This window comes from Impatiens glandulifera, chromosome 9 (genome assembly GCF_907164915.1).
Source record: "Impatiens glandulifera chromosome 9, dImpGla2.1, whole genome shotgun sequence".
Taxonomy (NCBI): Eukaryota; Viridiplantae; Streptophyta; class Magnoliopsida; order Ericales; family Balsaminaceae; genus Impatiens; species Impatiens glandulifera.
In genome coordinates this window covers 6705857-6732898 of record NC_061870.1, presented here as the reverse complement: position 1 = coordinate 6732898, position 27042 = coordinate 6705857, and the positions used below count along the sequence as shown (strand labels likewise).

Sequence of the window (27042 nt, the reverse complement as noted above, 5' to 3'; positions counted from 1 at the left end):
TGCTTTATTGAGTTAGTTCATTTAAGACTTCTTGACGATGTTCGGTAGAGTACATGAGCAACTCTTATATGGATACATTGACTTTAGTATTTTTTAATTATACTAGTAGGTTATCTCCGGCATTTTGTGCCTGGGGTACCTCAATTTCTTTGCGTTTACACTCATAGATTTTTGTTTGCCTCCCAATAGGGGTTGTTTCATGAATCTGAGTTAATAATTAGGTTTCCTAGTGTTTTTATTGACTCATATTCATTTTTCATATTACTTCTTGACATCTTTAATAAAATTCCACCAATCATCGTTGGGATCTATAACTATTTTGACCTCTATTTCTTGAGACCACCAATCTTTTGCAAACATAGTTTTATCCTAGACCATCTCAGTCTTCCACTAATCCTCTTCGAACTACTCCTTTCATTTCTTCCCATAACTTGGAAAAATTGACCTCATAGGTTGACATTGGGTTAGTCTTAGCTTCTGATACTGGTAGCACTTAAATATCGATAAGATTAAGGATTTAGCTTCTATTCCATATTATTTCTGTTAGATTAAGTTAAAGAATTAATAAAGGAAATTAAGATTAGAAGGAAATCAATTAATTAATAGAAACATTTTAATTAAACTTAGAATAATTAATTAAGACATAGTTTTGATGATGTGATTAAATCAAACTAAGTCCATTAAATGTTTAATGCGCGGGTAAAACTAAGGAAACGCGGGCAGATGTCTTGGACAACATCTCAATAGTTGAGCTATGAAGAAAGCACAAGCAGACGTTTGGGTAGACGTCTCAACAGTCGTGTGGTGAAGAAGCATGTGCAGACGTCTCAACTGAGCTGTGAAGAAAGCACAAGAAGACGTCTGGGCAGACGTCACTAAAATAGTGCTGTGAAGAAGCGCGGGCAGACGTCTGGGCAAACGTCTCAACAGCTGGGCAGCTGAGCAGCTAAGCAGCTGAATAGTAGGTAGCTGAACAACAGGCAGTTGAGCAGCTTGATTAGAAGACTGATCCAACAGTTGAGTACGTTATCATGTGAGTTGCACATCAGCTAAATACGACAAAATGTTTATCCAACTCTCTGCTTTGCCATGAACGAATATTCCTTTGTCATGCGCACTAAAATCTCGTACGCCAGGCATACGACAAACGTACCAAGTGCCACTTATCAACAAAATAGATTATACCGTTGTCATAAATTAAATATATAAAGGCAGAAAAGCATAACGACAAATCAATTGATCACTAGATTTCTAGACTCTTAATTTCTTGAATCAACTTACTCTCTCCCTAGCTCATTTATTCTCAATTGTATTCTATAATTTACTAATTTAAGCTGAGAGATAATTTATAGGACTATCTGATAGTCATTAATATTGTATTGTAAGTTGAACAGAGGTGGTCTGTTCAACAAAGTGTGGTAGCTAGGAGTTCAGAATAGGGAGTTGTTAAGTCATGTGTATCTAACTGGGTTTGTGTAGCTGTTATATGAATCAAAGCCTTCTAGTGAAAAATCTTCTACAAACAGAAGAAGGGGTGACATAGGAGTTTTATCTCTGAACATTCATAAAACTCCATATGTTTTATCTGCCGCTTCAAATCCAGCAAGTGTTTCCGCACTTAAATTCGTTCAAGAGCTTGCAAATATTTGTGAATAATAAAAATAGATCTTAATATCTAAAAGGATTAAAATCGAATTGAAAACACAAGTTGAGAACAATAATATTCTAACCCCCTCTACTATTGTTCTACCCGATCCTAACAAGTGGTATCAGATTAAGTTTTTCTATTCTCAAGCAAAGCAGATACCTGAATCATGTCTATCCTAAACAAAATTCCAATGTTTTCAAAGGACGACTATGATGAATGGAAGATCAAAATAAAAGATCATTTGGCCGCTCAATATGATGATATATGGTATGTCAACACTAATGGTCCAATAAAAATTATGAAGGTCAGCACAACCACAACTTCAACTAACGGTGATCCTGAGATGAAGGAGAAACCAAGATTTGAGTAGACTTAAAGATAAGAGGATGACCAACCTCGACAAGGTGGCCAAAGACATTCTATACAAGACGCTAGACAAGAATATGTTTAGCAAAATCAAGTCATGCTCTACTGCCAAATAGATCTGGGAGAAGCTGACTCAAATCTGTGAAGGCAACTTAAGTAAAAGTGAGGAATAAAGTGTCAAATGCTTTATGGTGAACAAGAATGAGGTATTTAACCTCACATCTAATGAATTTATAAGAGATGATTTAACTATTGCACTCAATGACATGGTCATTGAGTACAAGAAACCGTCAGATCTTTTTAACGAAATAAATTTGAAAAATAAGTCTGACAGTACAAGCTTTTCAACTCAAAATGATAAACCATAAGTTTTGAAAAATAAAATGAATGAGCTATCAGATGAGAATAATAAGCTCAAAGAAACAGTTCAGAGTTTATCTCTTGAAAATCAAAGAATAAACTACGTGATTAGTGCATGGACTATGTTTGGAGATGCTCTCAAGAAATTACATGAGTAGCAAAATCCTTCCGGATGCAAATCCGGTCTAGGATTTGTTGGGAGCAATTCAACTAAGTCCTGCAATAAGCTAAACCCAATAAAAGGAAAACTTAATTTCATATGTTTCGTTAAGGGACACTCAGCTAACGGTCAAACTAATCAAAACTGTGAAGATAAAATTGAATATATTATGATAACTAACAGTTGGATCAAGCCATGAAAACGGGCAGACAACTGGTCTGGTAAACAAAAACTTGACAGAAAATCAAGAAGTTTTTACAAAACTTCATCTTGTAAAGTTAAGGAATCATCATAAGGTAGAAAGGAATTTGTCAAATACACTACACACACAACGAGAAATTCTTAAAAAAAATCAAAATATGGATTCCTAAGGGACTAATAAGCCATATACCTAAAGAAAAATGGGTACCAGATCTATTATTGTCTATGGATGTAGGTAAAACATCATGTTTGGATGGAATACGTGTCAACAAATCTGAAAATGGTGGAAATTTCACGAAGCCACTCCCTAAGACTAAGTTTTTTAACTCTAGAAATATTTTAGATCTTCTAGTTTGAATTAATTTAGTATGCATAAATTTAGGGGGAATTTGTTGATAAGTTGATAAGTCAGACGTGTTGAGACAATTGTTCTCAATTGTGTTGAAAGAAGTCGGTTAATGACATTGTACATCAGTCATATCGTCTTAAGACGAGTGGAGCAGCTGTCTTTGATCCTATCAAAGATGTTGGTGCTGTTAAAAAAGGGAAAAACAGCGGTAGAGGGGGGAGAACAAGCAGGGAGAAGCCTAGATGAGGAGGAAGGAGAGACTTGGGAAACCTTCTCCTCTGAAGAAAAGTCTAGAATATATCTTAAATTAAATCATACTCAAAAATAGGCTTGAATAATTCTAACTTAGCTTTATGTATTTTTAAATCCTTGTTCTTATAACTTAGTTTTAACATCATCAAAAAGGGAGAAATTGTTATATTAAGTTAAACAATTAATAAGGGGAATTAAGATTAGAAGAAAATCAATTAATAAAGAGAAACGTTTTAGTTAAACTTACAATAATTAATTAAGACATAGTTTTGATGATGCGTTATAGTTTTGATGATGTGATTAAATAAAACTAAGTCCTATAAATGTTTAATGCGCAAGTAAAACTAAGGAAGCGCGGGCAGGCGTTTCAACAACTGAGCTATGAAGAAAGCGCAGGCAAACGTCTGGGTAGACGTCTCAACAGTAGTGTTGTGAAGAAGCGTAGACAAACATCTGGGCAGACATCTCAACAACTGAGTTGTGAAGAAAGCGAAGGAAGACATCTGCGCAGACGTCTCAACAGTAGTATTGTGAAGAAGCGCGGGCAAATGTCTGGGCAACCGTCTCAACAGCGGGCAGCTGAACAACAGGCAGCTGAGCACTAGGCAACTGAACAGCAGGAAACTAAGTAGGAGGTAGTTGAGTAGCAGGCAACTGAGCAGGATGTAGTTGAGCAGCAAGTAGCTAAGAAGCTGAACAAAAGGTAGCTGAGCAGCAGGAAGCTGAACAACTGGTAACTAAGCAGCAGGCAGTTAAGCAGCTTCATCAACAGACTAATCCAATAGTTGAGTACTTTATCAGCTGAGTGCCACATCAACTGAATACAAAAAAATGTCCATCCAAGTCTCTACTCTACCATGAACGAATATCCCTTTGTCATGTGCACTAAAATCCTGTATGCCAGGCGTACGACGAACGTACTAGGTGCCACGTATCAACAAAATAGATTTGACTTTTTCCATAAATTAAATATATAAAGGCAGCAAATCACAACGGCGAATTAATTGATCACAAGATTTCTAGAATCTTGATTTCTTGAATCAACTTACTCTCTCTTTAGCTCATTTATTCTCAAGTGTATTCTATAATTTATTATGTTAAGATGAGAGATAATTTACTGGACCTCCTAATAGTCATTAATAGTGTGTTGTAAGTTAAATAGAGGTGGTCTATTCAACAAAGTGTGGTAGCTTGGAGTTCAGAACAGTTAGTTGTTAAATCTTGTGTATCTGACTGGGATTGTGTAGCTGATATACGAATCAAAGCCTTATAGTGAAAAACTTTTTGGAAATAGAAGAAGGGGTTACGTATGAGTTTTATCTTCGAACATCCATAAACCTCCGTGTATTATTTATTTTTGGCACCGTTCAATCGTTTATCTGTCGCTTCAAATCCAGCAAGCGTTTCCGCACTTGCATCCGTTCAAGAGCTTGCGAAGATTTGTGAAGAATAAAAACAGATCTTAATCTCTAACATGATTAAAATCGAAATGAAAAGTCAAGTTGAGCACAATAATATTCTAACCCCCTATTATTATTGTACCCGATCCTAACAAGTGGTATCAGAGTAAGGTTTTCTATTCTCAAGCAAAGCAGATACCTGAATCATGTTTATCCTAAACAAAATTCCGATATTTTCAAAGAAAGACTATGATGACTGGAAGATCATAATGTAAACTCAGTTATCCGCTGAACATGATGATATGTGGTATGTCATCACTAATGGTCCAATAAAAATTATGAAGGGTCAGCATAGCCACAACTTCAACCGACGGTGTTCTGAGATGAAGGAGAAACCAAGATTTTAGTGGACTCTGAAGATAAAAGGAAGACCAACCTCGACAACGTGTCCAAAGACATTCTATACAAGATGCTAGACAAAAATATGTTCAGCAAAATCAAGTCATACTCCACTGTCAAAGAGATCTGGGAAAAACTAACTCAAATCTTTGAAGGCAACTCAAGTGAAAGTGAGAGAGAAAGTGTCAAATTCTTTATGGCGAACGACAATGAGGTATTTAACTTCATATCAGATAAATTTACAAGAGATGATTTAACTACTGCACTCAATGACATGGTCATTGAGTACAAGAAACTATCCGATCTTTTTAACAAAATAAATTTGTAAAACAAATATGACAGTACAAGATTTTCAACTCAAAATGATGAACTAGAAGTTTTGTAAAATAAAATGAATGAGCTATCAACTGAGAATGATAAGCTCAAAGAAACAGCTCAAAGTTTATCTCTTGAAAATTAAAGAATATACTACTTGATTAGTGCATGGACTAAGTCTGGAGATGCTCTCAAGAAATTGCATGAGTAATAAAAGCCTGTTGGATGCAAATCCGGTCTATGATTTGTTAGGAGCAATTCAACTGAGCCCTGCAACAAGTTCAACCCAATAAAAGGCAAACTTAATTTCATAAGTTTCATCAAGGAACACTCAACTGGCAGTAAAAATAATCAAAATTGTGAAGATAAAATTCAATATAATAAGATAACTGACAGATGGATCAAGCTAAAAAAATGGGCAGCCAACTGGTCTGGTAAACAAAAACTTGACAAAAAGTCACGAAGTTTTTATCAAACTTTATCTTTTAAAGTTAAGGAATCATTAGTAGGCAGAAAACAATCTTCCAAATACACTACACACATAATGGAAATCCATAAAAAAAAATCAAAGTATGGATTCCTAAGAGACTAATAAACCACAAACTCAAAGAAAAAAGGGTACCAGATCTCGTATTGTCTATAGATATAGGTAAAACAACACATTCAGATGGAATACGTGTCAACAAATCTGCAAGTGTTGGACATTTCCACGAAGTCACTCCCCGAGACTATGTTTTCTTACTCTAGAAATATTTTAGATCTTCTAGATTTGAATTAATTTAGTATGCATAAACTTAGGAGAAATTTGTTGATAAGCTGATAAGTCAGACGTGTTAAGACAATTATTCTCAACCGTGCTGAAAGAACAGTTGGTTGATGACATTGTCCATCATCCAACTTGTCTTAAGCCAAGAGGAGTAGTTGTCTTTGATATTATTAAAGACTCTGATGTTGTTAAAAGGGGGGAAATAGCGGTAGAGGGGGAGAAAAAGAAGGGAGATGCCTGGACGAGGAAGAAGGAGAGGCTGGGGAAACCTTCTCCTTTGAAGAGAAGTCTAGAATATACCTAAATTAAATCATCCTCAGAAATAGGCTTGAATATGTCTAACATAGCTTTATGTATTTCTGAAATCCCTATTCTTATGACTTAGTTTTAACATCATCAAAAAGGGGGAAATTTTAGATTAAGTTAAAGAATTAGTAAGAGAGAATTAAGATTAGAAAAAAATCAATTAATTAAGAGAAACATTTTAATTAAACTTAGAATAATTAATTAAGACATAGTTTTGATGATGCGTCATAGTTTTGATGATGTGATTAAATAAAAATAAGTCCTATAAATGTTTAATGATTAGGTAAAACTAAGGAAGCACGGGTAGACGTCTCAATAGATGATATGTGAAGAAAGCGCAGGTAGACGTCTCAATAGTAGTGCTGGGAAGAAGCGCGGGAAGACGTCTAAGCAGACGTCTCAACAGCTGAGCTGTGAGGAAGGTCCAAGTGAGTTATGGCGAGGATTTTGTTTGCCACAATTTTCATGTAGCCAGCTCATCTTGGAGGAGTTGTCTGAGAGACCTAGACTCGGCGAAGGGTTTGAACCTCTGGATGTTTTTGCTCTAGAACATCATTATGGATTTGAACGCTTCAATAGTTGAAAAAATCTGGCAATTTCCTAGCATAAAGGCGCGGTGCACTGGATTCAATCTGCGCTGCATCTACTTCATGAAGCCATGATGGAGGTGGTGATTGGTGTAGTTGAGAGCGGTATTGATCCCAAAGGAGTCATAGTACCACGCATACTCATTAAAGTGGTGGGTCCACAAGGAAATGTCCTCGTTGTCTAACAAGGTCATTCTGCGAGCATAATCAACTTTGACAAACATGCTTAAAGATGTTTAGTATATCTATTATAAATGTATGCATGTATAATAAATAAGAACGTATTGAGTTGACTTGTTAAGGCCTTGCTGTTTGGGCACGTCCAAGCAATAGTTGGATAAAGTAACTAGGTTTTGTATGCTAAGGTTTTCTGTCAAGGTTTGGGTGGGAATCTCTCCCCACCATCGCTAAGATCGCATCCTAGAGGATGTATCAAAGTCGATAGGAGGGATCCACTCTGGGTTCCTAGTTTTTCCTCACGCAACATCTCTCGGTCACAGATCGGTATGATCGGTCTTCACATAATTATAGAAGTACAGAATTCAGATTTAGTATTACTTCACGTATGTCTGGGTGATGTACCCATTCGAGGAAATTATTAAGGTAAAACCTAAGTACAGGGTAAAACCTATGTACCTGTTGGGGTGATGGACCCCATAAGGTGGACTATTGTGAGAGTGAAATGTTATAATTTATAAATAGTCGTAGTTTTGTTTATTTTATTCATTTAAAAATAAAAAGTGTTCCCCAACAAAGTCGCCAAGAAAGTTGTATGGTTACCCCATGGTCTTTGTCCCATTCCATAGCTTAACATGTGTTTGTGAGACACGTGGCAATATGGAAGGACTACTGCAAGGAAGCTCGGGGTTCTATGCTTTTCAACCTTGGTTTGCATGCCAGACATCTTTTAAAATGAAACATTTAATTTTTAAAAGATTTTGAAAATACCTAGAGCGTTAAGAAATTAATTATGTAAAAATAATTAATCCTTTGTTCAAACTTTAATAATTTAGGAGGCTAAATAACAATTTAATCAGAACCCGATTTAAATTAATTAAACATAATCAATTTAAAGATCATTTGTTTAAAAATTAGAGTTACCAAGAGATTTTAAGAAAATCAATAAAATAATACGTGTACAAACGTATTTATTCCAGTTTCTGAAAAATGTGGTTCGTTGTCTGTTTATGCTCGGGAAAGGGCTTTCGCGCTATGTCCTATGCGCCCGCCTAAGGACGGTTTTCAAAATCCTTCTAAAATAAACAAATATAGGCTTCTATAAATCTAATTATAACATTCTTTATTTTTAATTAGTAGCCTATGGGTCCTAAATGAGGATAGACTTTAAATAATTGTACAAAATTATTTAAAGGAGGTGTGTACCTGTTGCGTTGATGTTCATATTTAACAAAACCTGAAAATATCAGAGAAATGTATAAGAGAGTATAATCAAACAAGGCCTTAACAAAAAAAATTGCTTTGGGAAACATCCTGGAGATTTTTTAGAGTTATTTTTTTACCTCGGGAATACCACTTTTAGAAAATGGGGTTTGGTTCTAAAATAGTTTAATATTTTTGAAAGTTGGAATCAAACTGGCCTAAGGATTAAATCCTATGTTCGAGTCCGATTTTGTCAATCTGGGCTCAGTAGAGTTTGAGAGGTTCAATCTTGAGTGAGGGTTCGGACTTAGGCTAGTTCTAAGTGAATTATGTCGGTCCTAGGTACTGAGTAAATTTTCTCGGTCGGGCTCCACGGTCCTGGGTAAATTTCCTCGGTCGGGCTCCACGGTCCTAGGTCAATTTCCTTGCTCCTAAGGTAAAATTTTAGGACCGAGTGTTCTTATTTTAGTCCGAAACTTCAGAAGTCTATAACTTTTGATTGGGTTGTCGAAATCACAATTTGTAAGCTACTGTAAGTTCATATGATCATGAAGAACAAAAGCCTTAACATAAATTACGATTTTTAAGATCTTAAGAGGATCAATTTTAAAACACCATATCTAGGTCAAATTTTATAATATTTTAAATTAGGTCATTTCAAGGAGTAATTTTTATTTCATTGACTTTGAAATGATGAATATAGTTTATCTAAACCAAAACAAGAACATTACAACAACATTAAAACATTTTTTGAAGATTGAATCAAAATTCCATTTTTTTAAAAAACTTAATTTGATTAAACATGGTCAAATTGATGAAACGGTCACATGAGATTCATCCCTACATGTTAACAAACATGTATTACAACTTATTGAATCAACAAATTCGAAGTAAAAGCAAGAACACGAAATTTTAAAAATCTAGTTTTTTTAACTTTATTTTCAAAATTTCAGTTTGATCAAACATGATCAAAACATGATTACAGTTATTTTGAAATCATCCAAACATGTTTATAAATATGTATTATAACTAACTAAATAAATAAATCCAGATTAAAAATAAGAACACATAATTTTAAAAATCCAGATTCTCAAGTTTTTTTTCTCAAATTTCAGTTTGAACAAACATGATCAAAATTTGATTACAGTTGTTTGGAAATCATTCAACATGTATACAAACATGTATAGCAACTACTTTAACAAAAAAACTCGAATTTAACCCAAGAACATAAGATTTCAAAAAAAATCAGTTTTCAAGTTTGATTTTCTAATTTTTTTGATTCATATAGATTTGATCTAATTCCTTTAATTAGAGAGCATATATGTGATATATATAATTATTCTCAACAAAGAAATTTCATAATCAACATTAATAATAAGATCAAACTGATCAAATAAGAAATTTTCAATTTTCAATTACAAATCGAAATTCAAGGCTTTTGGAATCATACCAACAGCTGGAGAACACTCCTAGGAGATGTTTGAAGTTTGGCTCACCAGAGAAAGTTTTCACAAAAACTGTTCTTGGCCAGAATTTGCAGGTTTTCGTCCGAGGTGAATTGGGGTGTAATTGATGGCTAGTGAAAGGGTAAGGGTATTTATAGTAGGGGAAGGTCGGTTGATGAGGGTTAATTTAAGACGAAACTAACCTCCATCAAGCTTATCCCTAATATCCTCTTCGGTAGCTGGCAGCCTTATCTACAACGGGATAAGGCTTCTAGATAGAGGGTTATCGTAGGTGCTGATGAGAGAAACTTGTAGGCGAAGAAAACTGCGGATTTGATCACCTGTGGCCGAAGCTAGAGCTTCTAGAAGATTGGACGTCAGCGACGATCTCGAAGTCGGTGACCCCTGCATCCCAGTAAAGAAGACAAACAAAACGACGTCGTTTTGTGTAACGGGTTGTGTAACGGGACGCCGAGTTCCGTCTGGTTCCGTCCGTAGTCAGCCTGGTTGACTAGCGGGTTTGTCTATCTTGTTAGTTGATTAAGTGCGGGCACGCACACGTGGCTCTACTACATCCGGCTGCGTAGGAGCGACTAGACTGTTGGATGAGATTCAGGCGCTCATCTGATGGTCCAGAATCCTACTACACATAGGGGTGTTCATCGGTTCGGTTTTCAGGTTATTCGAGTTTTCGGTTCGAGTTCATCGAATTTTTATTTTTTTTAAGCAAATTCGAAAACCAAACCAATTTGAATAAATTCGAATTTGGTTTATTCAAATTCGGTGAATTCAAATTCGGTCGGATATTCGGTTTAGACCAAATATAGAACATCACCTACCCGTAAGATTATTTTTTTTAAAAGACTTAACAAAATAAATAAGTCGCAAACTTAGCTTAGTGATTAACGCTAATATATATTCGACAATTAAACGACGAAAGTAAATAGTGTCGAAGACGACAATATATAGTGATTGAGAGGTGTGGACAACTAGAGAAAAGGGAAAATGAATTAAGGATTATAGATTTAATGTAGGGATCTAGTAGGAGGCCCATGGTAATTTAATATATAATATATAATAAAAATAAATAATAAAAATGAATTCGGTTTTCGGGTTGGTTTTCGAGTTGAAACATAAACTCGAAAATCAAATCGAAAACCGTATTTGAATTCGAATCGGTTTAAAATTCGATTCGAAAACCGAAAATGTAATTCGAATTCGGTGAATTCGAATTCGGTTGGATATTTGGTTCAGACCAAATATTGAACACCCATAACTACACAGATTAAACATAATTTCAGCTACACAGGATTATGCAATTATATTATTATTTAAAAGGTTGTTAAAAATCATTTTTTTTAATCCTTTTAAATCCATTTTTTTGCCAAAAATTTCACAAAAAATATTTCTAGAATCATAATAACAATTATGATCATATTTTATTTTTTGGGGGGGAATTTTGGGGTATTTTATTTAATTGCCTTAAGTCATAAATTAAACATAATTTATGATTAAATTGTAATTAAATATTTTTAACCCCTCCTTCATCTAATTTGGATAAAATATATACAAATATTTTATCCTCAAATTATTTTTAAAATTTTGGAAAGTTTCCTTAATTAAGATTTAATTATCACAATAATTAATCCTTAATTAGGTTTTAATTCTTTCATTAAGTTATTTTGAATATAAAAATCCAAAATACTGTCTTAATATTATTAAACATAATAATATTATTTTCAAAATAGAGTAATTCAAATTTTTATTTTTATAGTATCATACCTTACATTTTTACGATGTTCCAAAAATATTGATATTTTCATTATATTACGGTACAGTATTTTTGATATACCTATAATTTCGGTAATTTATCCCACTCCTAAATGAATGGACACAGCATTAATTTAAAACATATTTGTAAAATTGATTAATTAAAAATTAATTCATCCTTTAAAATATATTGTTTTAAATTAATTAATAAAAAATAATTAATTAATAAAAAAATAATTAATTAATTTAAACTTAACTAATGCATGAACAATAAATTTATAATTGAATGGGTCAAAATTAATATAATTTAATTATAAATAATATTATATATATTATTTGTATTTTATATATATTTTGTTACTGTTATTTAATAATATTTAAACTAAATAAATATAATTTATATTATAATTAATTTTTCAATTAATTAAATTTTATTAGTTATTAAATATTATAATTAAAATATTAAATAATAATGGTACAATTTGTAATAATACATCAGTTAAGAAAATTATTATTATTATTAAATTGTTAAATATTATTGATATAAGAAAAAACAATTTCAAACTCATAAGAATATTTTTTTATCTTTATACTGCATCTTTGTATAATATAATATAATATAATATATATATATATATATATATATATATTAAGATGAGAAAAATAAAACGTTTTCTCAATTAACGGAGTGTAAGAGATGAGCAAAATCTAATGAAATCAAAACGACAATGCAAGACAAATTTTAACGTGGAAATCTCTCTTCAAGAGTAAAACTACGGACCAGTCAGGCCACTTAACAATCTACTATCATTTAGGTTCACTCTAATTATAATCATACTAGAGTCACTAATCAATTGCATCAAGATCACACAACAATCTTGACAAATAACAATAAAAAGCAGAAAGAGTAGGATCAATAAACCTTATCAACTCTACAATTCTGATTTCTCTTATATAGACTTAAAACCCCTATAAAAACAGATCTTCACCATTTAGAACGTAGCCCCATAAATAACTAACTAGTTGTCAAGGTTTGAAGTCGATCAAACAGTGCAAATTTTAGCAAACAAAAATCTTCTCCAGCTCCTACCTCAAACCCTTGAAACATAATGTCCCTTCACATTATATACTCTGGTCTAAATAAAGCCCACATAAATTGGGTCACTCTATATATAGTATAAATATTTTTTTGAATGGTTTTTTTTTTCAAAAATATTAGTTTTAATGGTTATTTTCTAGACTATTATGGTAGATAGTTTTATCATTTATATACGACTATTAACTACGGTAATTTTACCGTAGTTAAAAGTGTTATGTTAAAAATAAAGGCGGTAAAAATACCGCAATTATTAGTCTATAACGCCGATTTTATATAAATCGTAGTTAAAGACTATTAACTAAGGGTGGTAAAGTTACCGTAGTTAATAGTCTCTAACTTCGGTTTATAAAACTGCAATTAAAAAAACTATTACTAGGGTAATTTTACCGCGGTCAACCGCAGTTAAATGTTCCGTCGTTAAAAAAATGTTTCTTAATAAGGGCGGTAAAGTTATCACAGTTGGAGACTATTAACTACAGTAAGTTTATCGTCTTTATTGACATACATATCTTTAACTACGGTTTTAAAAACCGCAGCTAGAGGTTATTAACCGCGATTTAATAAACTGATGTTATAGAATATTAACTACAGTATTTTTCCCTCCCTTATTGATTTTTTTTTTTTTAACGGTTGAACTTTTAGTGGCGGTTGATTGTGGTAATTTAACTGTCGTTAATAGGTTTTAACTACGGGAAATTATATTTTAAAGGCGGTTACAACCGCCTTTAAATATTATTTTTTTTACTAGTGATAACACATGTACCAGAGTACTGAATGCTTCACCCTAAAAATATTTTGACAACTTTGCTTGTGATAGCACACATATCACCATTTCTATTAGTGTCCTATTCATTCTTTCATCCAACTAATTTAACTGTGGTATTTTCAGAGGTGATTTTTGGTGATGAATACCTTGTTGTCGACAATACTCATCAAAAGGTCCAATGTACTCTCCTTGTTATCTGTTCGAATACATTTCACATTTTGTTCAGTTTCTCTCTCAACTGAGACTTGAAACACTTTAAATGTGTCTAGCACTTGATCTTTCGTCTTCAATGTATAGGTCAAACTTTCGGGAATAGTCATCAATGAATGTTACAAAGTAGTATGCACAACAAGTGATCTTGACTTCATTGTCCTACATACATCCTAATGCACCAAGTTTAGTAATTTTGACTTTTTTTTCGATTCGGATGATCTAAATGACATTCGTCTTTGTTTTCCAGCCAAACAATGTAAACATCTCTTTAAGTGCACATTTGAAACCCCACATAGAACATTCTTCTTAACCAACATAGCTAAGCCTTTCTCGCTAATATGAGTCAAACATTTATGCCACAACTCAGAAGAAGAATCAACTTTACAAGTGTTGATGTAACATTTAGATATTCCAGAACGAACAATATACAGATTCCAATGTTTTTTACCTTTAGTAACAACTATGGATCCCCTTTTAAGCTTTCATTCACCGTTAGAAAAAGAATTACATAAGCCTTCATCATTCAATCTTCCAACCGAAAATGATTGAAGTGAATATCAGGAATATACATAACCTGTTTCAGAACAAAGGTAGTGATATTGGTCATCTCAACACAAACATTACCAATTCCAACCGCATGATCTTGACCAATATTTCCCATACCAGCAATACCAAAATCACCAGTCTCATATGCTGAGAAAAAATCTCGCCATCTCATCACAAGACACATTAACATTCTCAACATCACTATAACAAACAGTAAGAAGGGAGATTCAAAAGTAAGAAACTTCGCTCGTTGATTGAAACATGATCGGCACAATTGGCACAGTCGACATAATTAGCACGATTGGCACGATCGGCACGAACAGCACGATCGGCACGAACAACACGATCGGCACGAACAGCTCGATCGGCACGAACGACACGATTCACGAAGTAAGTGACACTAACCCTAAATCTATTAGAATTGCATCGATATCTTTTATGGACGCTTGTTTCCTGGTTGCGAGCGTCGATTAGTTCTTTAATCTTGTGTGTTTTCGAAAGGTTGTATTTCGAAGCGATTTAGTCGTTAAATCTTTAGGGTTTCTGAATTGCCCTATTTCTGCATTTACTCTTCTTTATTACTGTATTCTTCTCTACGGGGAAAGAATAAAAATAAGGCGAAAGAAGTAAAAGAATTCGGGGAATTGATATAAGAAAGAAAATGATGACTGAAATAAAGTAGAAACAGAGTTCTGAGAATGTTGAAATAGAGCAGAAACAGAGTTCTGAGAATGATGAAATAGAGCAGAAAGAAGATAGAGAAAATTCTCAAAAAAAACTAAAATGACAGAAAGTATTCAGACAGAAGTCAACAAAGATGGAAAATGGAGTGTTAGATATAATGAAAGGGCTAATCTCTACGGACTAAAGAATCAAATTTTAAAATTGTTATTTCAAGCGAAGAAATAAGAGATTGTTCTTAGCAAGGAAAAACAATCAACAGTTCATAGCCCAACTTAATATTCACTATCTTCAGAACTGGAATTTACTCAAAAAAGAAGAATATGATAAGATAGTTAGTTGGTCTGTAGAGATAATGCGGACGCTCATGAAGTGTCCAAAAACCAAGAATTACACTATCAGAAGTAACTCCAATTGGAAAGTAAATGAAGTCTGGAAGAAAAACACTGAACATAAAGATGAAACTCAGGTACAATACAAAGGCAAAATTTACTTGGGAGATTTTAAACCAAAGGTTGAGATTCTCAAATCTCCTTTTGAGTTTAAATTACCCCTTAAAGTTGAAGAGAAATGCATTAAATAGTGGGAATATGTAGTTGTTGGTAACTATATAGGAAAAAATTGTGTATCTTTTCTGGTCATTAAGGATATCTTGCTAAAACAATGGGAACACATTGGAGTGGAAAAGGTATCTACAAATACCAATGATCTTTATTTCCTAAAGTTTAAGTGGGGAACAAATTTGGAGAATATTCTGAAGTTGGGACATACTTATGTTAGGTCAAACTGCATGAAGCTGAAAATTAAGATGGTCTGAAGGATTGAACCTACGTAGCAAAACGAAAGAAACAGCTCAAATTTGGTTCAAACTAAGGAACATTCCGGCTCATATGTACAATGCAGAAGCACTTTGTCATTTTTCTAGTCTACTAGGAAAACCATTGTATATGGACTCAATCACGGAAGAAATAGAACACATCACATATGCTAGGATAAGCATTGAAGTGCACCCTAGAAGTCCTCTACCAGCAAAAATGACAGTTATTGATAGAAGAAGTAAGTCATGGCTATTTCATATGAATGGAGGTCAAACAGATGTGCATTCTATAATACTTTTGAACAGTAATCAATGTGAAAAAACAATTGAAGAACAACAAGAAATCTTGAAAGTTCGGAAACAGAAAGATAGCCTAAAAGTTCAGGAGCAGAATGAGAAAGCCCGTGAAAATGAAACTGAAAAATCAGGAACTGAAAAGCATCTAGAGGAAACTAAAGATGAAGAAGCAGATGATGAAAATGTTGAGGATTCAGAAGAAGGAGAAGATGACAAATTAGAGGAAAGAGAAGATGAAGAATCAGATAAAGAAGAAGAATTAGAGGGTGAAAATGAAGAACAATTAGAGAGTGAAAATGAAGAAGAATTAGAGGATGAAAGTAATAGAAAATTAGTAGATGGAAGTGATAGAAAAGTAGTGGAGGAAAGTGAAGAGGAGACTATAAAAGTAGATTGAAACAACTTAGGCAAAGTTGAAGCCATTGAATGCGCAGCTCACAAACAAACATCATCATATGCAACAGTTCAATCACCAATAGTAAAGCCTAAAGCCAAACATGTGAGGATGCAACGTAAATATAATCGCTGGAATTTGAGGAATGCAAATTGGGTTTTAAGGAATGCAAATTGGGATTCTAATGCAGAGTAAGAGTAGTCAAAGAGGAAGTTCATAACAGAATCAGAATTTTAAAACTGTAGATCTTGTATGCTTTTGTTGTTTTTTACTGTAATCTTTGTTTGTTTGTTGTTTCCAATCAGATACTCTAGGGTCATTGTTTGTCATCCTTTAATCAAAGATAGATATTGTCTAACTTTGATTTTGACCCTCTCCTACTTTTGGGATTTTTAATTAAATAGCGCTAAGTTATTTTCCCAAAAAAAATAAACATCATAATGATAATTAAATATCATTATCAATAATAGCAACATCATAATAATTTTTACCTTCAGTTTTCGAGTTATTCGAGTTACTTAGTTCGATTTATTCGAATTTTTCTTTTTTTTAGACAATTCAAAAACCGAACCGAATTCAAATAAATTCTAATTAAACTGAACCGAAATTGAATTTTGAATTCAAACCGAATTGCCATGGCTCCCCTCATAAACCCAAAATTAATTGCACCAGCCGAGAATTGAACCCAGTGGCAGGGTATTATTCTACCACTAGACCACTAGTGTTTTTTTTTTTCTTTTATTAATAAATCTTGAATTCAAAATATTCTAATTTGATTACTTTAAACTTTTTTTTTCTTAAACTAAGTTTGGAAGAATAAATAATAAAAAATAATTCGGTTTTCAGTTTGGTTTTCGAGTTGAAACTCAAACTCGAAAATTAATGCGAAAAACGTATTTGAATTCGAATTGGTTTGAAATTCGATTCGAAAACCGAAAATGAAATTCAAATTCGGTGAATTCGAATTCGGTCGGATATTCAGTTCATACCAAATATTGAATACTCATAACAATGATGACACTCAACATTTGTCCACTTATTAGAAGCCCCACAAGATTTGTTACGATTACTTTCTCGCAATTTAATTCTTCCCCTGGATTCTAAAACCAATAACTCTAATTGTAAAGAACAGTCTTGTGTCTTTCATCTCATCTCTTCATTTAATGCGTTATTTTTTACTAAATACATTGAGAGAACACCATCTTAAACAGAATTAGACAGAGTTGTTCTAAAAGTCTCCCATGAATTAGGTAGAGTACAAAGTAAACATAAGTCATTTATCTCGTCATCAAAGTTGAGTTTCATCGTCTCCAATTGATTAATAATTCTCACAAAAGTATTCAAGTGATCCGTCATCGAAAAACCAACTTGATACCTTAAGGACATCAATTTTTTTTTTATCAAAAACAGTTTGTTATTGCCTGTTTTTCTCTCATACAATTATTCAAGTTTAGTCCAAAGAGTACAGGCATCAGTAATCGAAATCACATGGTTCAGAACATTATCATCAACCCATTGATGAATTTCCAATCATCCACACTTTTTTATACAGGCTTAATTGAAGAGAACACTGACAAATGAAAAGTTTTCTCATACAATAAATCTTCCATTTTAGCCTTCCAAATATTTTAATTGCAACCATTCAAGCTCACCAATTTGGACGTGTTAGTCTCCATCCTTATACTCAAATAAATCAAACTCTGATACCACTTTGATGGAAAATGTATTCTTTAAAACCGAACGTTTTCTAATTAATTAGTATAAGAGATGAGAAAAATAGAATAAAATTAAAACAACAATGTAAGACAAGTTTTGGCGTGGAAAATCACTCTTTAAATTGAGAGTAAAATCACATGACCAGTCAAACTACTTAATAATTCACTATCATCAACAATGTTACAAATAGAGATTCACTCTAGTTATAACCAAACTAGAGTCACTAATCAATTGCATCAAGATCATACGATAATCTTCACAATAATAACAACAAAGAGTAGAAAGAGTAAGATTAATCAACATTATAGACTTTGCAATTTTGATTTATTTTAGACAGACTTAGAAGCCCTATAAAACAGATCTTCACTGTTCAGAACGTAGCCCCAAAAATAATCAACCATCTGTCAATATTTGAAGTCGATCAAACGATACAAACTTCGAAAAACAGAAATCTTCTCCAACTGTTACCTCAAACCTTGAATCTGTTTTTGCTTTAATCTCTCTTGTTGTTCTCAAAATCCAATTAACCTAAATGAAACATAATGTCCTTTCACATTTTATACTTTGGGCCTAAATAAAACTCACATAAAGTTGGATCTCTAAAACTCAATATATATATATATATATTAAATTATAAAACATTATTCCGGTTTTAGATAAGGATAACGAGTTCGATTTTAAATAATTCTTAAATAAGTAAACTCTTACACTTTTTTATTGACGATAATAAAAAATTTACAATTTTACAAGTTTATAAATAATTTAGATTTTACGATTTTATACAAATCTATTGTAAAATATACAAATTTATATTTAAAATTAAAAATAAATTATTATTTATTCAAATACATAAATTAATATAATAATTTTGTATATATAATTTGTTTTTATAGTCTTATTTACTTATTATTAATTTTATATTTTAATATATAAATTTTTAAAATTCATTACATATAAAATAATTAATTATATATATAAATAATAATAATATATAACTAATATTTTTTTTAAAATTAAATTCTTAACATTGTAAGTAAAATCCAATAATTTTACATAAATTCTTCGATTTTTAGAGGCTTAAATAATTCATAAGTTGTACCCATGTATCGCATCAATACAGTATAGTTATATCTTATAATCATCATCCTAAACCTCATCATTCCCATTTATATGGTGCATACCAGTAAATTGTCACTAAATAATATTTATGACTATTTATAGTAACAGTAAAACTATTGTTTCTAACTTATAATAAAAAATTACCAAAAATATCAATTTTAGTTTAGCTAACGTCGTAATAAAATATAGGAAAAAGAAATAGTATTAAGAATTATGATGATTTTTGAAAAATCATAATAGTTAAAGACAATATATTGATACCAACAATAAGAAAAGTAATACGCAAGTATGAAGAGATGCATTTGCATGCGAGGATAAACCAGATAGATAGAAATTAAAAAAAACACAAATTATAGTGTCAAAACTCACAAGTAAAACAATGGCATATCATATGATGCTCAAAATGGAACAGAAATCATATAAGAAAAATTACAAGGGAATATTAGTCAATGTACACATTAATTAATATCCACCTTGGTTTGGACCTCCTCTGCTGCAGCTTCAAAGGTTTCGCCTGCTACTAATTCTGGGACATCATCTTCTTCTTCTTCTATAGTGGCTGCACCAGGTGACTGCTTCTGGAACTGCTCTGCCAATTTCCTCAAATTATCCAGGTTATCAGGCCCTGAAATTATATGAAAAAGAAAGAAAAAAAAACATTATTACTTATTAGCTTCATGTACCTATCCTCATTGAAATATTAAGATTAATTTGGTCATTTGACCTAGATAATAAACTTTCTCATTAGTTCGTTTTGTGACCCTGATAATACTTGTATCATTAAACAAGCACAAATGTTAAAAGATAATGGGTTGTTTTGCTATAACTTTTCTACAGAAAAAACATCTAAATTTGTTATGATTGGTAGACATCACACTGATCTAGAAAATAATATGAATGATGAATCTGATCATGATGGAGAAAAAATCTTAATACCAAATCAAGCAAGAAAATTCACACCTAATCATGAATATAAAATTTAATTTGAATCATAATACCAAATAAAAAAAACTCATTCAGTTTTAGTTTTAGGCTAAATATAATACAACAAGCAAACCAACAAAATGAAGAGAGGACATACCCAACTGGTTAATGATTCCAGGTAGAATATCCTGCAATTCTGAACAATACAAGTGAACAAAAAAATGTAGTCAGTTACTAGAATAAATGAGGAATGAATGATAGAGATCTAACAAGTAAGACAAACCAAACCAGAATTAATATAAACAATGATATTTGAGGCGCCAAAAGTGTTAAAACCATATCTAGTGGCTTTGCACAAATATGAAAAAGATGACAAGGAACTTCTTGGACACAAATCTCTGATCAGAATGTTTAAAAGTCATGCACATTCTAAATGGGTGTGCTAAATTCAAAAATAAGAATCGTATGTTCAATTCAAAATAGGTATGATAACAGATGAAACATGGAGCTACTTGGAAACAGATCTCTCATCAGACTGTTTAAAAGTCATGCACATTCTAAAAGGGTATGTTAAAATTCAAAATGGGTATGAAAACAGATGAAACTTACTCTTTGTTTGAGGAGAACCGCTGACTACCCAGGTGTTTGCAGCAATAGAAGCTTGAACTGAGGAAAAAAAATAGTAGCAAAATCAGGAATATTATCATTACAGTGTGTAAGCAAGCAATAAACGCTAACTAATAATAATATATGTATTTATTACCTTTGGGGTTCACAAACTGAATAACTACATCATCCTTGAATATATTGACTTCCTCAATGGCAGGGATGGCATTGACCCCTATTCTTTTCAATGTGCTTTGAAGCCTCTTATCATCTGTTGTTGTTGTCTTGTGAACGGCCTTCTTCTTCCTAAAATTGATAAGAAATAGATACACAACATAACGTCAGACATGGTCACGGACACAAATTGCTAGAGCTAATTTACCTTCTCATGCTTCCCTTTCCACCGGTGCGAACGGCACCAGCCATCTTCATAAGCTTCTCCACATTCATCTGAAACATAAGATAAGATAAGATACTTAAAGAACTAATAAGAATGTTACACAAAACAAACGACTTTAAATATACGAATGTAACGAGAATCTAGAGGACGAAGATGATGCAAACGAGAAGAGGTAGGAGTATATTCATACGGCGGATTGAGATTCTTTTTACCTTAGCGGGAGGATTCTGTAAGTAGAAGAATAGAGTGAGTAAAAGATGAGGCGGAGATGGCAATGGAGAGACTGGAGAACCCGGAAATGAAATGAAATGAAACCCTAATTGTAAATTTGTATACTATCAAGGGTTATCATGACCACGTGTTTTTTATATTTTTTTCTGCTAGAATATTTGGGTTTTTATCTCTTTTTCTATTTTTATTAATTTTATTTTTAAATATTAAAATTATTTTATCTAAACATGTTTATTTTTTTCATATAAAAGATGTATAATTTTCTAAAAATTTAAATAAGTTAATTAAAATAAAATTAATATATTTAATATCATGTGTTAGTATTTTATTTATAAGATTATATAAATATGTTAGACAAAATGCTACTCCATTGGGTGCGAGATTGATGAAAAGAAACACTAAATTCACCTAATATGAATTCTAGTAAAATGAGTTTAATAGTGATATGGGAAATTTGACGAAATGACCTCAGAGATGGGGTTATTTGAGGGGTGACAAAAGATAAATTTTATTGCGTTCGTGGTCTTTTATTTTTTATTTTTGACAAATTTACCCTTTTCGCGAAACGCTAAGGGATTTAGCGTTTTGCGAAGTGGATTAGGGTTTAGTATAAATACTCTAATTTTTTCATTTCCTTCATTTTCTTTCTCTCTCTTCTCTTGTTCTCTCTTTTGATGGCGGCTACGGCGACGACGACGGGGCTGCGGTCACTTCATACAGATTTACATTATCTTTATTTCAAACCCTAACCTAAATCGATTTATGTTTTTATTTACACGATCTTCATAAACCCTAACCCTAAACCTATTGCATGCATGTGAAAGATTCTAAGGATTTGAAGGTCGAAGAAGATGTTTATTTTAAACCTTTAACCTAATTCGAGTTATTTTCATGTTTCCATTATCTTCATTTCAAACCCTTCGATTTAACATGTTTTTATTTGGGTCATATTGGTTCATATTTGTTATTTGGTTCATATTGGTTCATATTTGTGGGTTCATATTTGTGCATTTCGTTAAGTGGTTCATTTATGGGTTTTGCAGATAATCTCGGATCATATGGGTTTCCGTTTCAGGGAAGATTCGTTAAGTGCTTACCGTTTCGTTAAGTGCTTACCGTTTCGCTAAGTGCTTATCGTTTCGCTAAGTTCTTACTAAGGACTTATCGTTTCACTAAGTGCTTACCGTTTCACTAAGTGTTTACCGTTTCGCTAAGTGCTTACCGTTTCGCTAAGTGCTTACCGTTTCGCTAAGGACTTACCGTTTCGTTAACTGTCAAGATTTTTTTGATATTTATAGTTAATCATGAACTTCATTTGACAATGTATCTACATCACTCATAGTTTTGAAGAGAAGTTGTGTTAGCAAAACAAACCTTATCTTTTTACATTAATGGAAACATTTAGATTCTTTAGAAAAGGTCATTTAAGAATCCATCATTGAGCTCCAGATAAGAGAAGATGGTTTGACTTTGATTTCGTCAGTCGTTAAGCTAAAGTAATAAATTTCAAACAATTTTCTCTTAGCTGAAGCTCAATGATTGATTCTTCAAAGGCCTTTTTTGAATAATCTAAATGTTTCAAAGTAAAATTAATAAGATTTGTTTTGCTAACACAACTTCTCTTCAAAACCATGACTTTGTTGTTGATACCTTGTCAAATGAGATAGATTACCTATGAAACCAATAAAAAAAATTTGTACTTCACGATTCGCTAAGTACTTCGAGCTCTAGTTAAGAGATGATGGTTTGAATTTGATTTCTTTCGTTATTAACCAAAATATGCTTAATGACTAACGAAATCGAATTCAAACCATCTTCTCTTACTTGGAGCTCAATCAAATGCTTGAAGCATGACTTCGCGATTCGCTAAGTCCATCGCGATTCGCTAAGTACCTCGCGATTCGCTAAGTCCCTCACGATTCGTTAAGTACCTCGCGATTCGCTAAGTGCTCACCGACTCGCTAAGGAAGTCGAAGAGGCGCGCGTACGCACACGTGTTATACCTTATATTTAAAAAAAATCATTTCAGCATCTTAACATTTCATTTCATCTATCCCGCGCGACTCGTCTCTCTAACCCCCTCTTCACTGAACTGCTCCCTGCCAAGACCGATCATTTATGCCTGTCTTCTCGGTTCTTTCTTCTCGTTCGTCATTATTAAACATGTTCTTTCTTCTCCCTGCCAAGGCCGATCATTTTCTGGTTTTTTGTTTATGAGTTTTGGTTTTTGCATGTAAAGTTTTAGGGTTTTTTCATGTTAAGTTTTAGGGTTTTTGCTTGTCTGTTTCTGGTTTTTTGTTTATTAGTTTATGGTTTTTGCTCGTCTTATGTTCAGTTTAATATTTTAAATGGTTTCGCTATTAGGGTTTCTCTAAGTACCTCGCGATTCGCTAAGTACCTAGCGATTCTCTAAGGGGACCTAGCGATTCGCTAAGAACCTAGCGATTCTCTAAGTACTTATGGTTTGCGATAGTTTATGTATTTGTTCTTACATTTTTGATGATGTTGTTCCTTTTGTAGATGGCAGAAACCACAGTTACTGAGTTTCCTGGTCGGCTTTCTTGGAAAAGTGCCCTGTGCCTGAAGAAGATTGTTAAGAAGTTCGAGGATATGGATCTTTTGGAGAGGGTATACAATACCTAGTTCAGATCATTATTCACTGCCCCAGTCTTGCAGTTCTCAGGAACAATAGTACATCATATGTTGATGGGAAGGTAAGCTCAAACTCCAATGAGATAACTTTCATGGTGAATGGGCATAAACTTATATTTGGTATGAAGGAGTATGTGTTGGTTACAGGCCTATACTTCGGCCGTTTTCCTGAGTTGAACGAAGAAGAATTCCGAGGTTGTCCACCTCTCTTAGTGAAATATTTCAAAGGGAAAAATAGTGTGCGAATGAGCGAGTTGGAGAATGCATATTTGAAATGCAAAGACAAGGAAGATGCATTCAAGATGGGGCTGGTATGCCTGCTTTGCCAATACCTATTTACATTTGACCCAAGGAGGGTGATTTTGCCAAAAATACTCCACATGGTGGAAGACGAGGAAAGTTTCCTCTCATATCCATGGGGGAAGGTCACCATTAGAGCCACCCTCAAGGGTTTAAACAAAAATATGAAACATCTCAGTTTCTCATATTATGAGAAGAAGAAAACTACTAATGATCTTTATGCTCCTTTTGCATATAACATTTATGAGTTCGCACTGGCACTTCAAGTGTGGATGTATGAAGTCATCCAAAACTTTGTCCCCAAATTCGCCAAAAAGAATGAGCTTAATGACCCTCTACGCCCAATGTTGTTACTCTATCATTCAACCAGGAAAAACACCTTGATCGAGATAAAGTTTGCCCTTGAGACCACGGATGTGACTGAGATGGAAGAGTCCTCAATGGAGAAGAGGTTATACAGTGGTGAAGAATTTGAACAAATGGACGAGACAACTCATGATTTTTTTGAGGAATTTACTGAAGGAAAGTTAATCAAAGAGGATTTTGATGAATATGAAAGTGAACATGAAGAATGTACTCCCAAACCTGCCCCAGGAAGAGAAAGGCTGAAGGTACTCTCAAAGAAGCGGTCAACTTGAAGAGGATGCTTGCTTATGATTCAAGTCTGGTACACATTCCTACTCCCCCCACTACGACGTCAAGTCCTCGGGCTCCAACACCTTCTGTTGGTGTTGGATGTAAATGTGATGAACTAAAGGAGGAGGTGAAAGAGCTGAAAATAAAGTTGAATGAGGAGCTGAAAGAGCTGAAAACAGAGTTCATCAAAGAGCTGAAAATCAAAATCAAAGAAACTCAACAAACTCACCATGATTCTCTAAAGAATGTGATTTTTAGTGTGTCCCAACAGTTGTTAGATAAATCCAACAAAAGGATGGCCATATTATTAACCAAATTAGATGATATGGAGGAGAAGATTGAGAAAAAGAAGAGCAAGGTGGACAACAAGAAGGAGAAAACTGAGTTAAGATTTTGAATTTTGAACTTAACGATTCACTAAGTACCTAGAGATTCGCTAAGGACCTAGCGATTCGCTAAGGACCTAGAGATTCTCTAAGAACCTAGCGATTCCCTAAGGACCTCGCGATTCGCTAAGTACATATCTGACCAGAATGTTACTATTTCGCAGGTGAAGGATAAGGATGTGAAGGTCGAAGAATTCGAAGAGGAGAAGAGTAAGGTTGATCTGAATGAGGAGAAGACTGAGGTAAGATTTTGAATTTTGAACTTAACAATTCGCTAAGCACATATCTGACCAGAATGTTACTATTTTACAGGTGAAGGATTCTAAGGATGTGAAGGTCGAAGAATTCGAAGAGGAGAAGAGCAAGGTTGATCTGAATGAGGAGAAGACTGAGGTAAGATTTTGAATTTTGAACTTAACAATTCGCTAAGTACATATCTGACCAGAATATTGCTATTTTGTAGGTGAAGGATTTTAAGGATGTGAAGGTCGAAGAATTCGAAGAGGAGAAGAGCAAGGTTGATCTGAATGAGGAGAAGACTGAGGTAAGATTTTGAATTTTGAACTTAACAATTCGCTAAGTACATATCTGACCAGAATGTTGCTATTTTGCAGGTGAAGGATTCTAAGGATGTGAAGGTCGAAGAATTCAAAGAGAAGAATAGCAAGGTTGATCTGAATGAGGAGAAGACTGAGGTAAGATTTTGAATTTTGAACTTAACGATTCTCTAAGGACCTAGCGATTCGCTAAGTACCTCGCGATTCGCTAAGGACCTCGCGATTCTCTAAGTACCTCGCAATACGCTAAGTACATATCTGACCAGAATGTTGCTATTTTGCAGGATGAGAAAATCGATGTTGTGGATGATGTGGCTGTGGAGGATGATGAGAAGATGGATGATGTGGAGGATGATGAGAAGATGGATGCTGTGGATGATGTGGCTGTGGAGGATGATGAGAAGATGGATGTTGTCGATGATCTGAAAGTGAAGGTGAAGGATCTGAAAGTGAAGGTGAAGGATCTGAAAGTGAAGGTGAAGGATGAGGAGAGTGTGGATGTGAAAGTGAAGGATGTGATGATGCAAAAAGGAATTGAGAGTAAGAAGAAGAAGGTTGAAGATGATAATGATGATTTCAAGTTATATAATACTCCTCTTAAAGGAAAATTTGGGAGGAGAGTGAGGAAGCCAAAAAAAGATGAATCGTACACCTACCCTTCTTTAACAAAACTGCCAAAGACAAATGATCCAATGAAAGTCAATCCCCTTCAAAAATTTGAAGATGAGCTGCTGGATAAAGTAAAAGAGTGGTTGGATGATCCAAAAACCAATGATGTGAAAAAGGATGTAGCGACTTGCCAAGCAGGGAAGGATATGTTTGTTAGAGTTCTAACAAGGTTGACATGGCTTGAACACACTGTAAGTCGTTCAATTCATTGTTCATTATTAATGTCTTCGCGAGGTACTTAACGAATCACTATGTACTTAGCGATTCGCGAGGTACTTAGCGATTCGCGAAGTACGATTCAATGTTATTTGATATATACTGAATGTATT

At 33.4% G+C, this 27042-nt stretch overlaps 1 protein-coding gene across 2 annotated transcripts; it reads right to left on the bottom strand.

Moving 5' to 3' along the window:
• Positions 1-19659: 19659 nt before the first annotated feature.
• On the bottom strand, positions 19660-21624 carry LOC124914982 (nascent polypeptide-associated complex subunit beta-like). Of its 2 annotated transcripts, none has more exons than XM_047455620.1 (6): positions 21495-21624; positions 21265-21332; positions 21040-21188; positions 20886-20942; positions 20434-20472; positions 19660-19977 (listed from the first exon to the last, which is right to left on the bottom strand). In XM_047455620.1, the coding sequence occupies exons 2-6, from the start codon at positions 21330-21332 to the stop codon at positions 19811-19813; spliced, it is 480 nt and encodes a 159-aa protein (XP_047311576.1). In that variant the 5' UTR covers positions 21495-21624; the 3' UTR covers positions 19660-19810. The 2 variants fall into 2 exon arrangements, with proteins under 2 accessions (XP_047311576.1, XP_047311578.1); XM_047455622.1 differs by having other exon boundaries at positions 21473-21512.
• Positions 21625-27042: the final 5418 nt, after the last annotated feature.

What these genes read in the sequence shown, in the direction of transcription:
- LOC124914982 (XM_047455620.1), bottom strand. Translation starts at nt 21,332, where the DNA reads ATGAATGTGGAGAAGCTTATGAAGATGGCTGGTGCCGTTCGCACCGGT. An exon ending in GGAAAGGGAAGCATGAGAAG is followed by an intron (nt 21,189 to 21,264) that starts GTAAATTAGCTC and finishes TATCAATTTTAG; the next exon opens with GAAGAAGAAGGCCGTTCACA. An exon ending in CGGTTCTCCTCAAACAAAGA is followed by an intron (nt 20,473 to 20,885) that starts GTAAGTTTCATC and finishes TGTATTGTTCAG; the next exon opens with AATTGCAGGATATTCTACCT.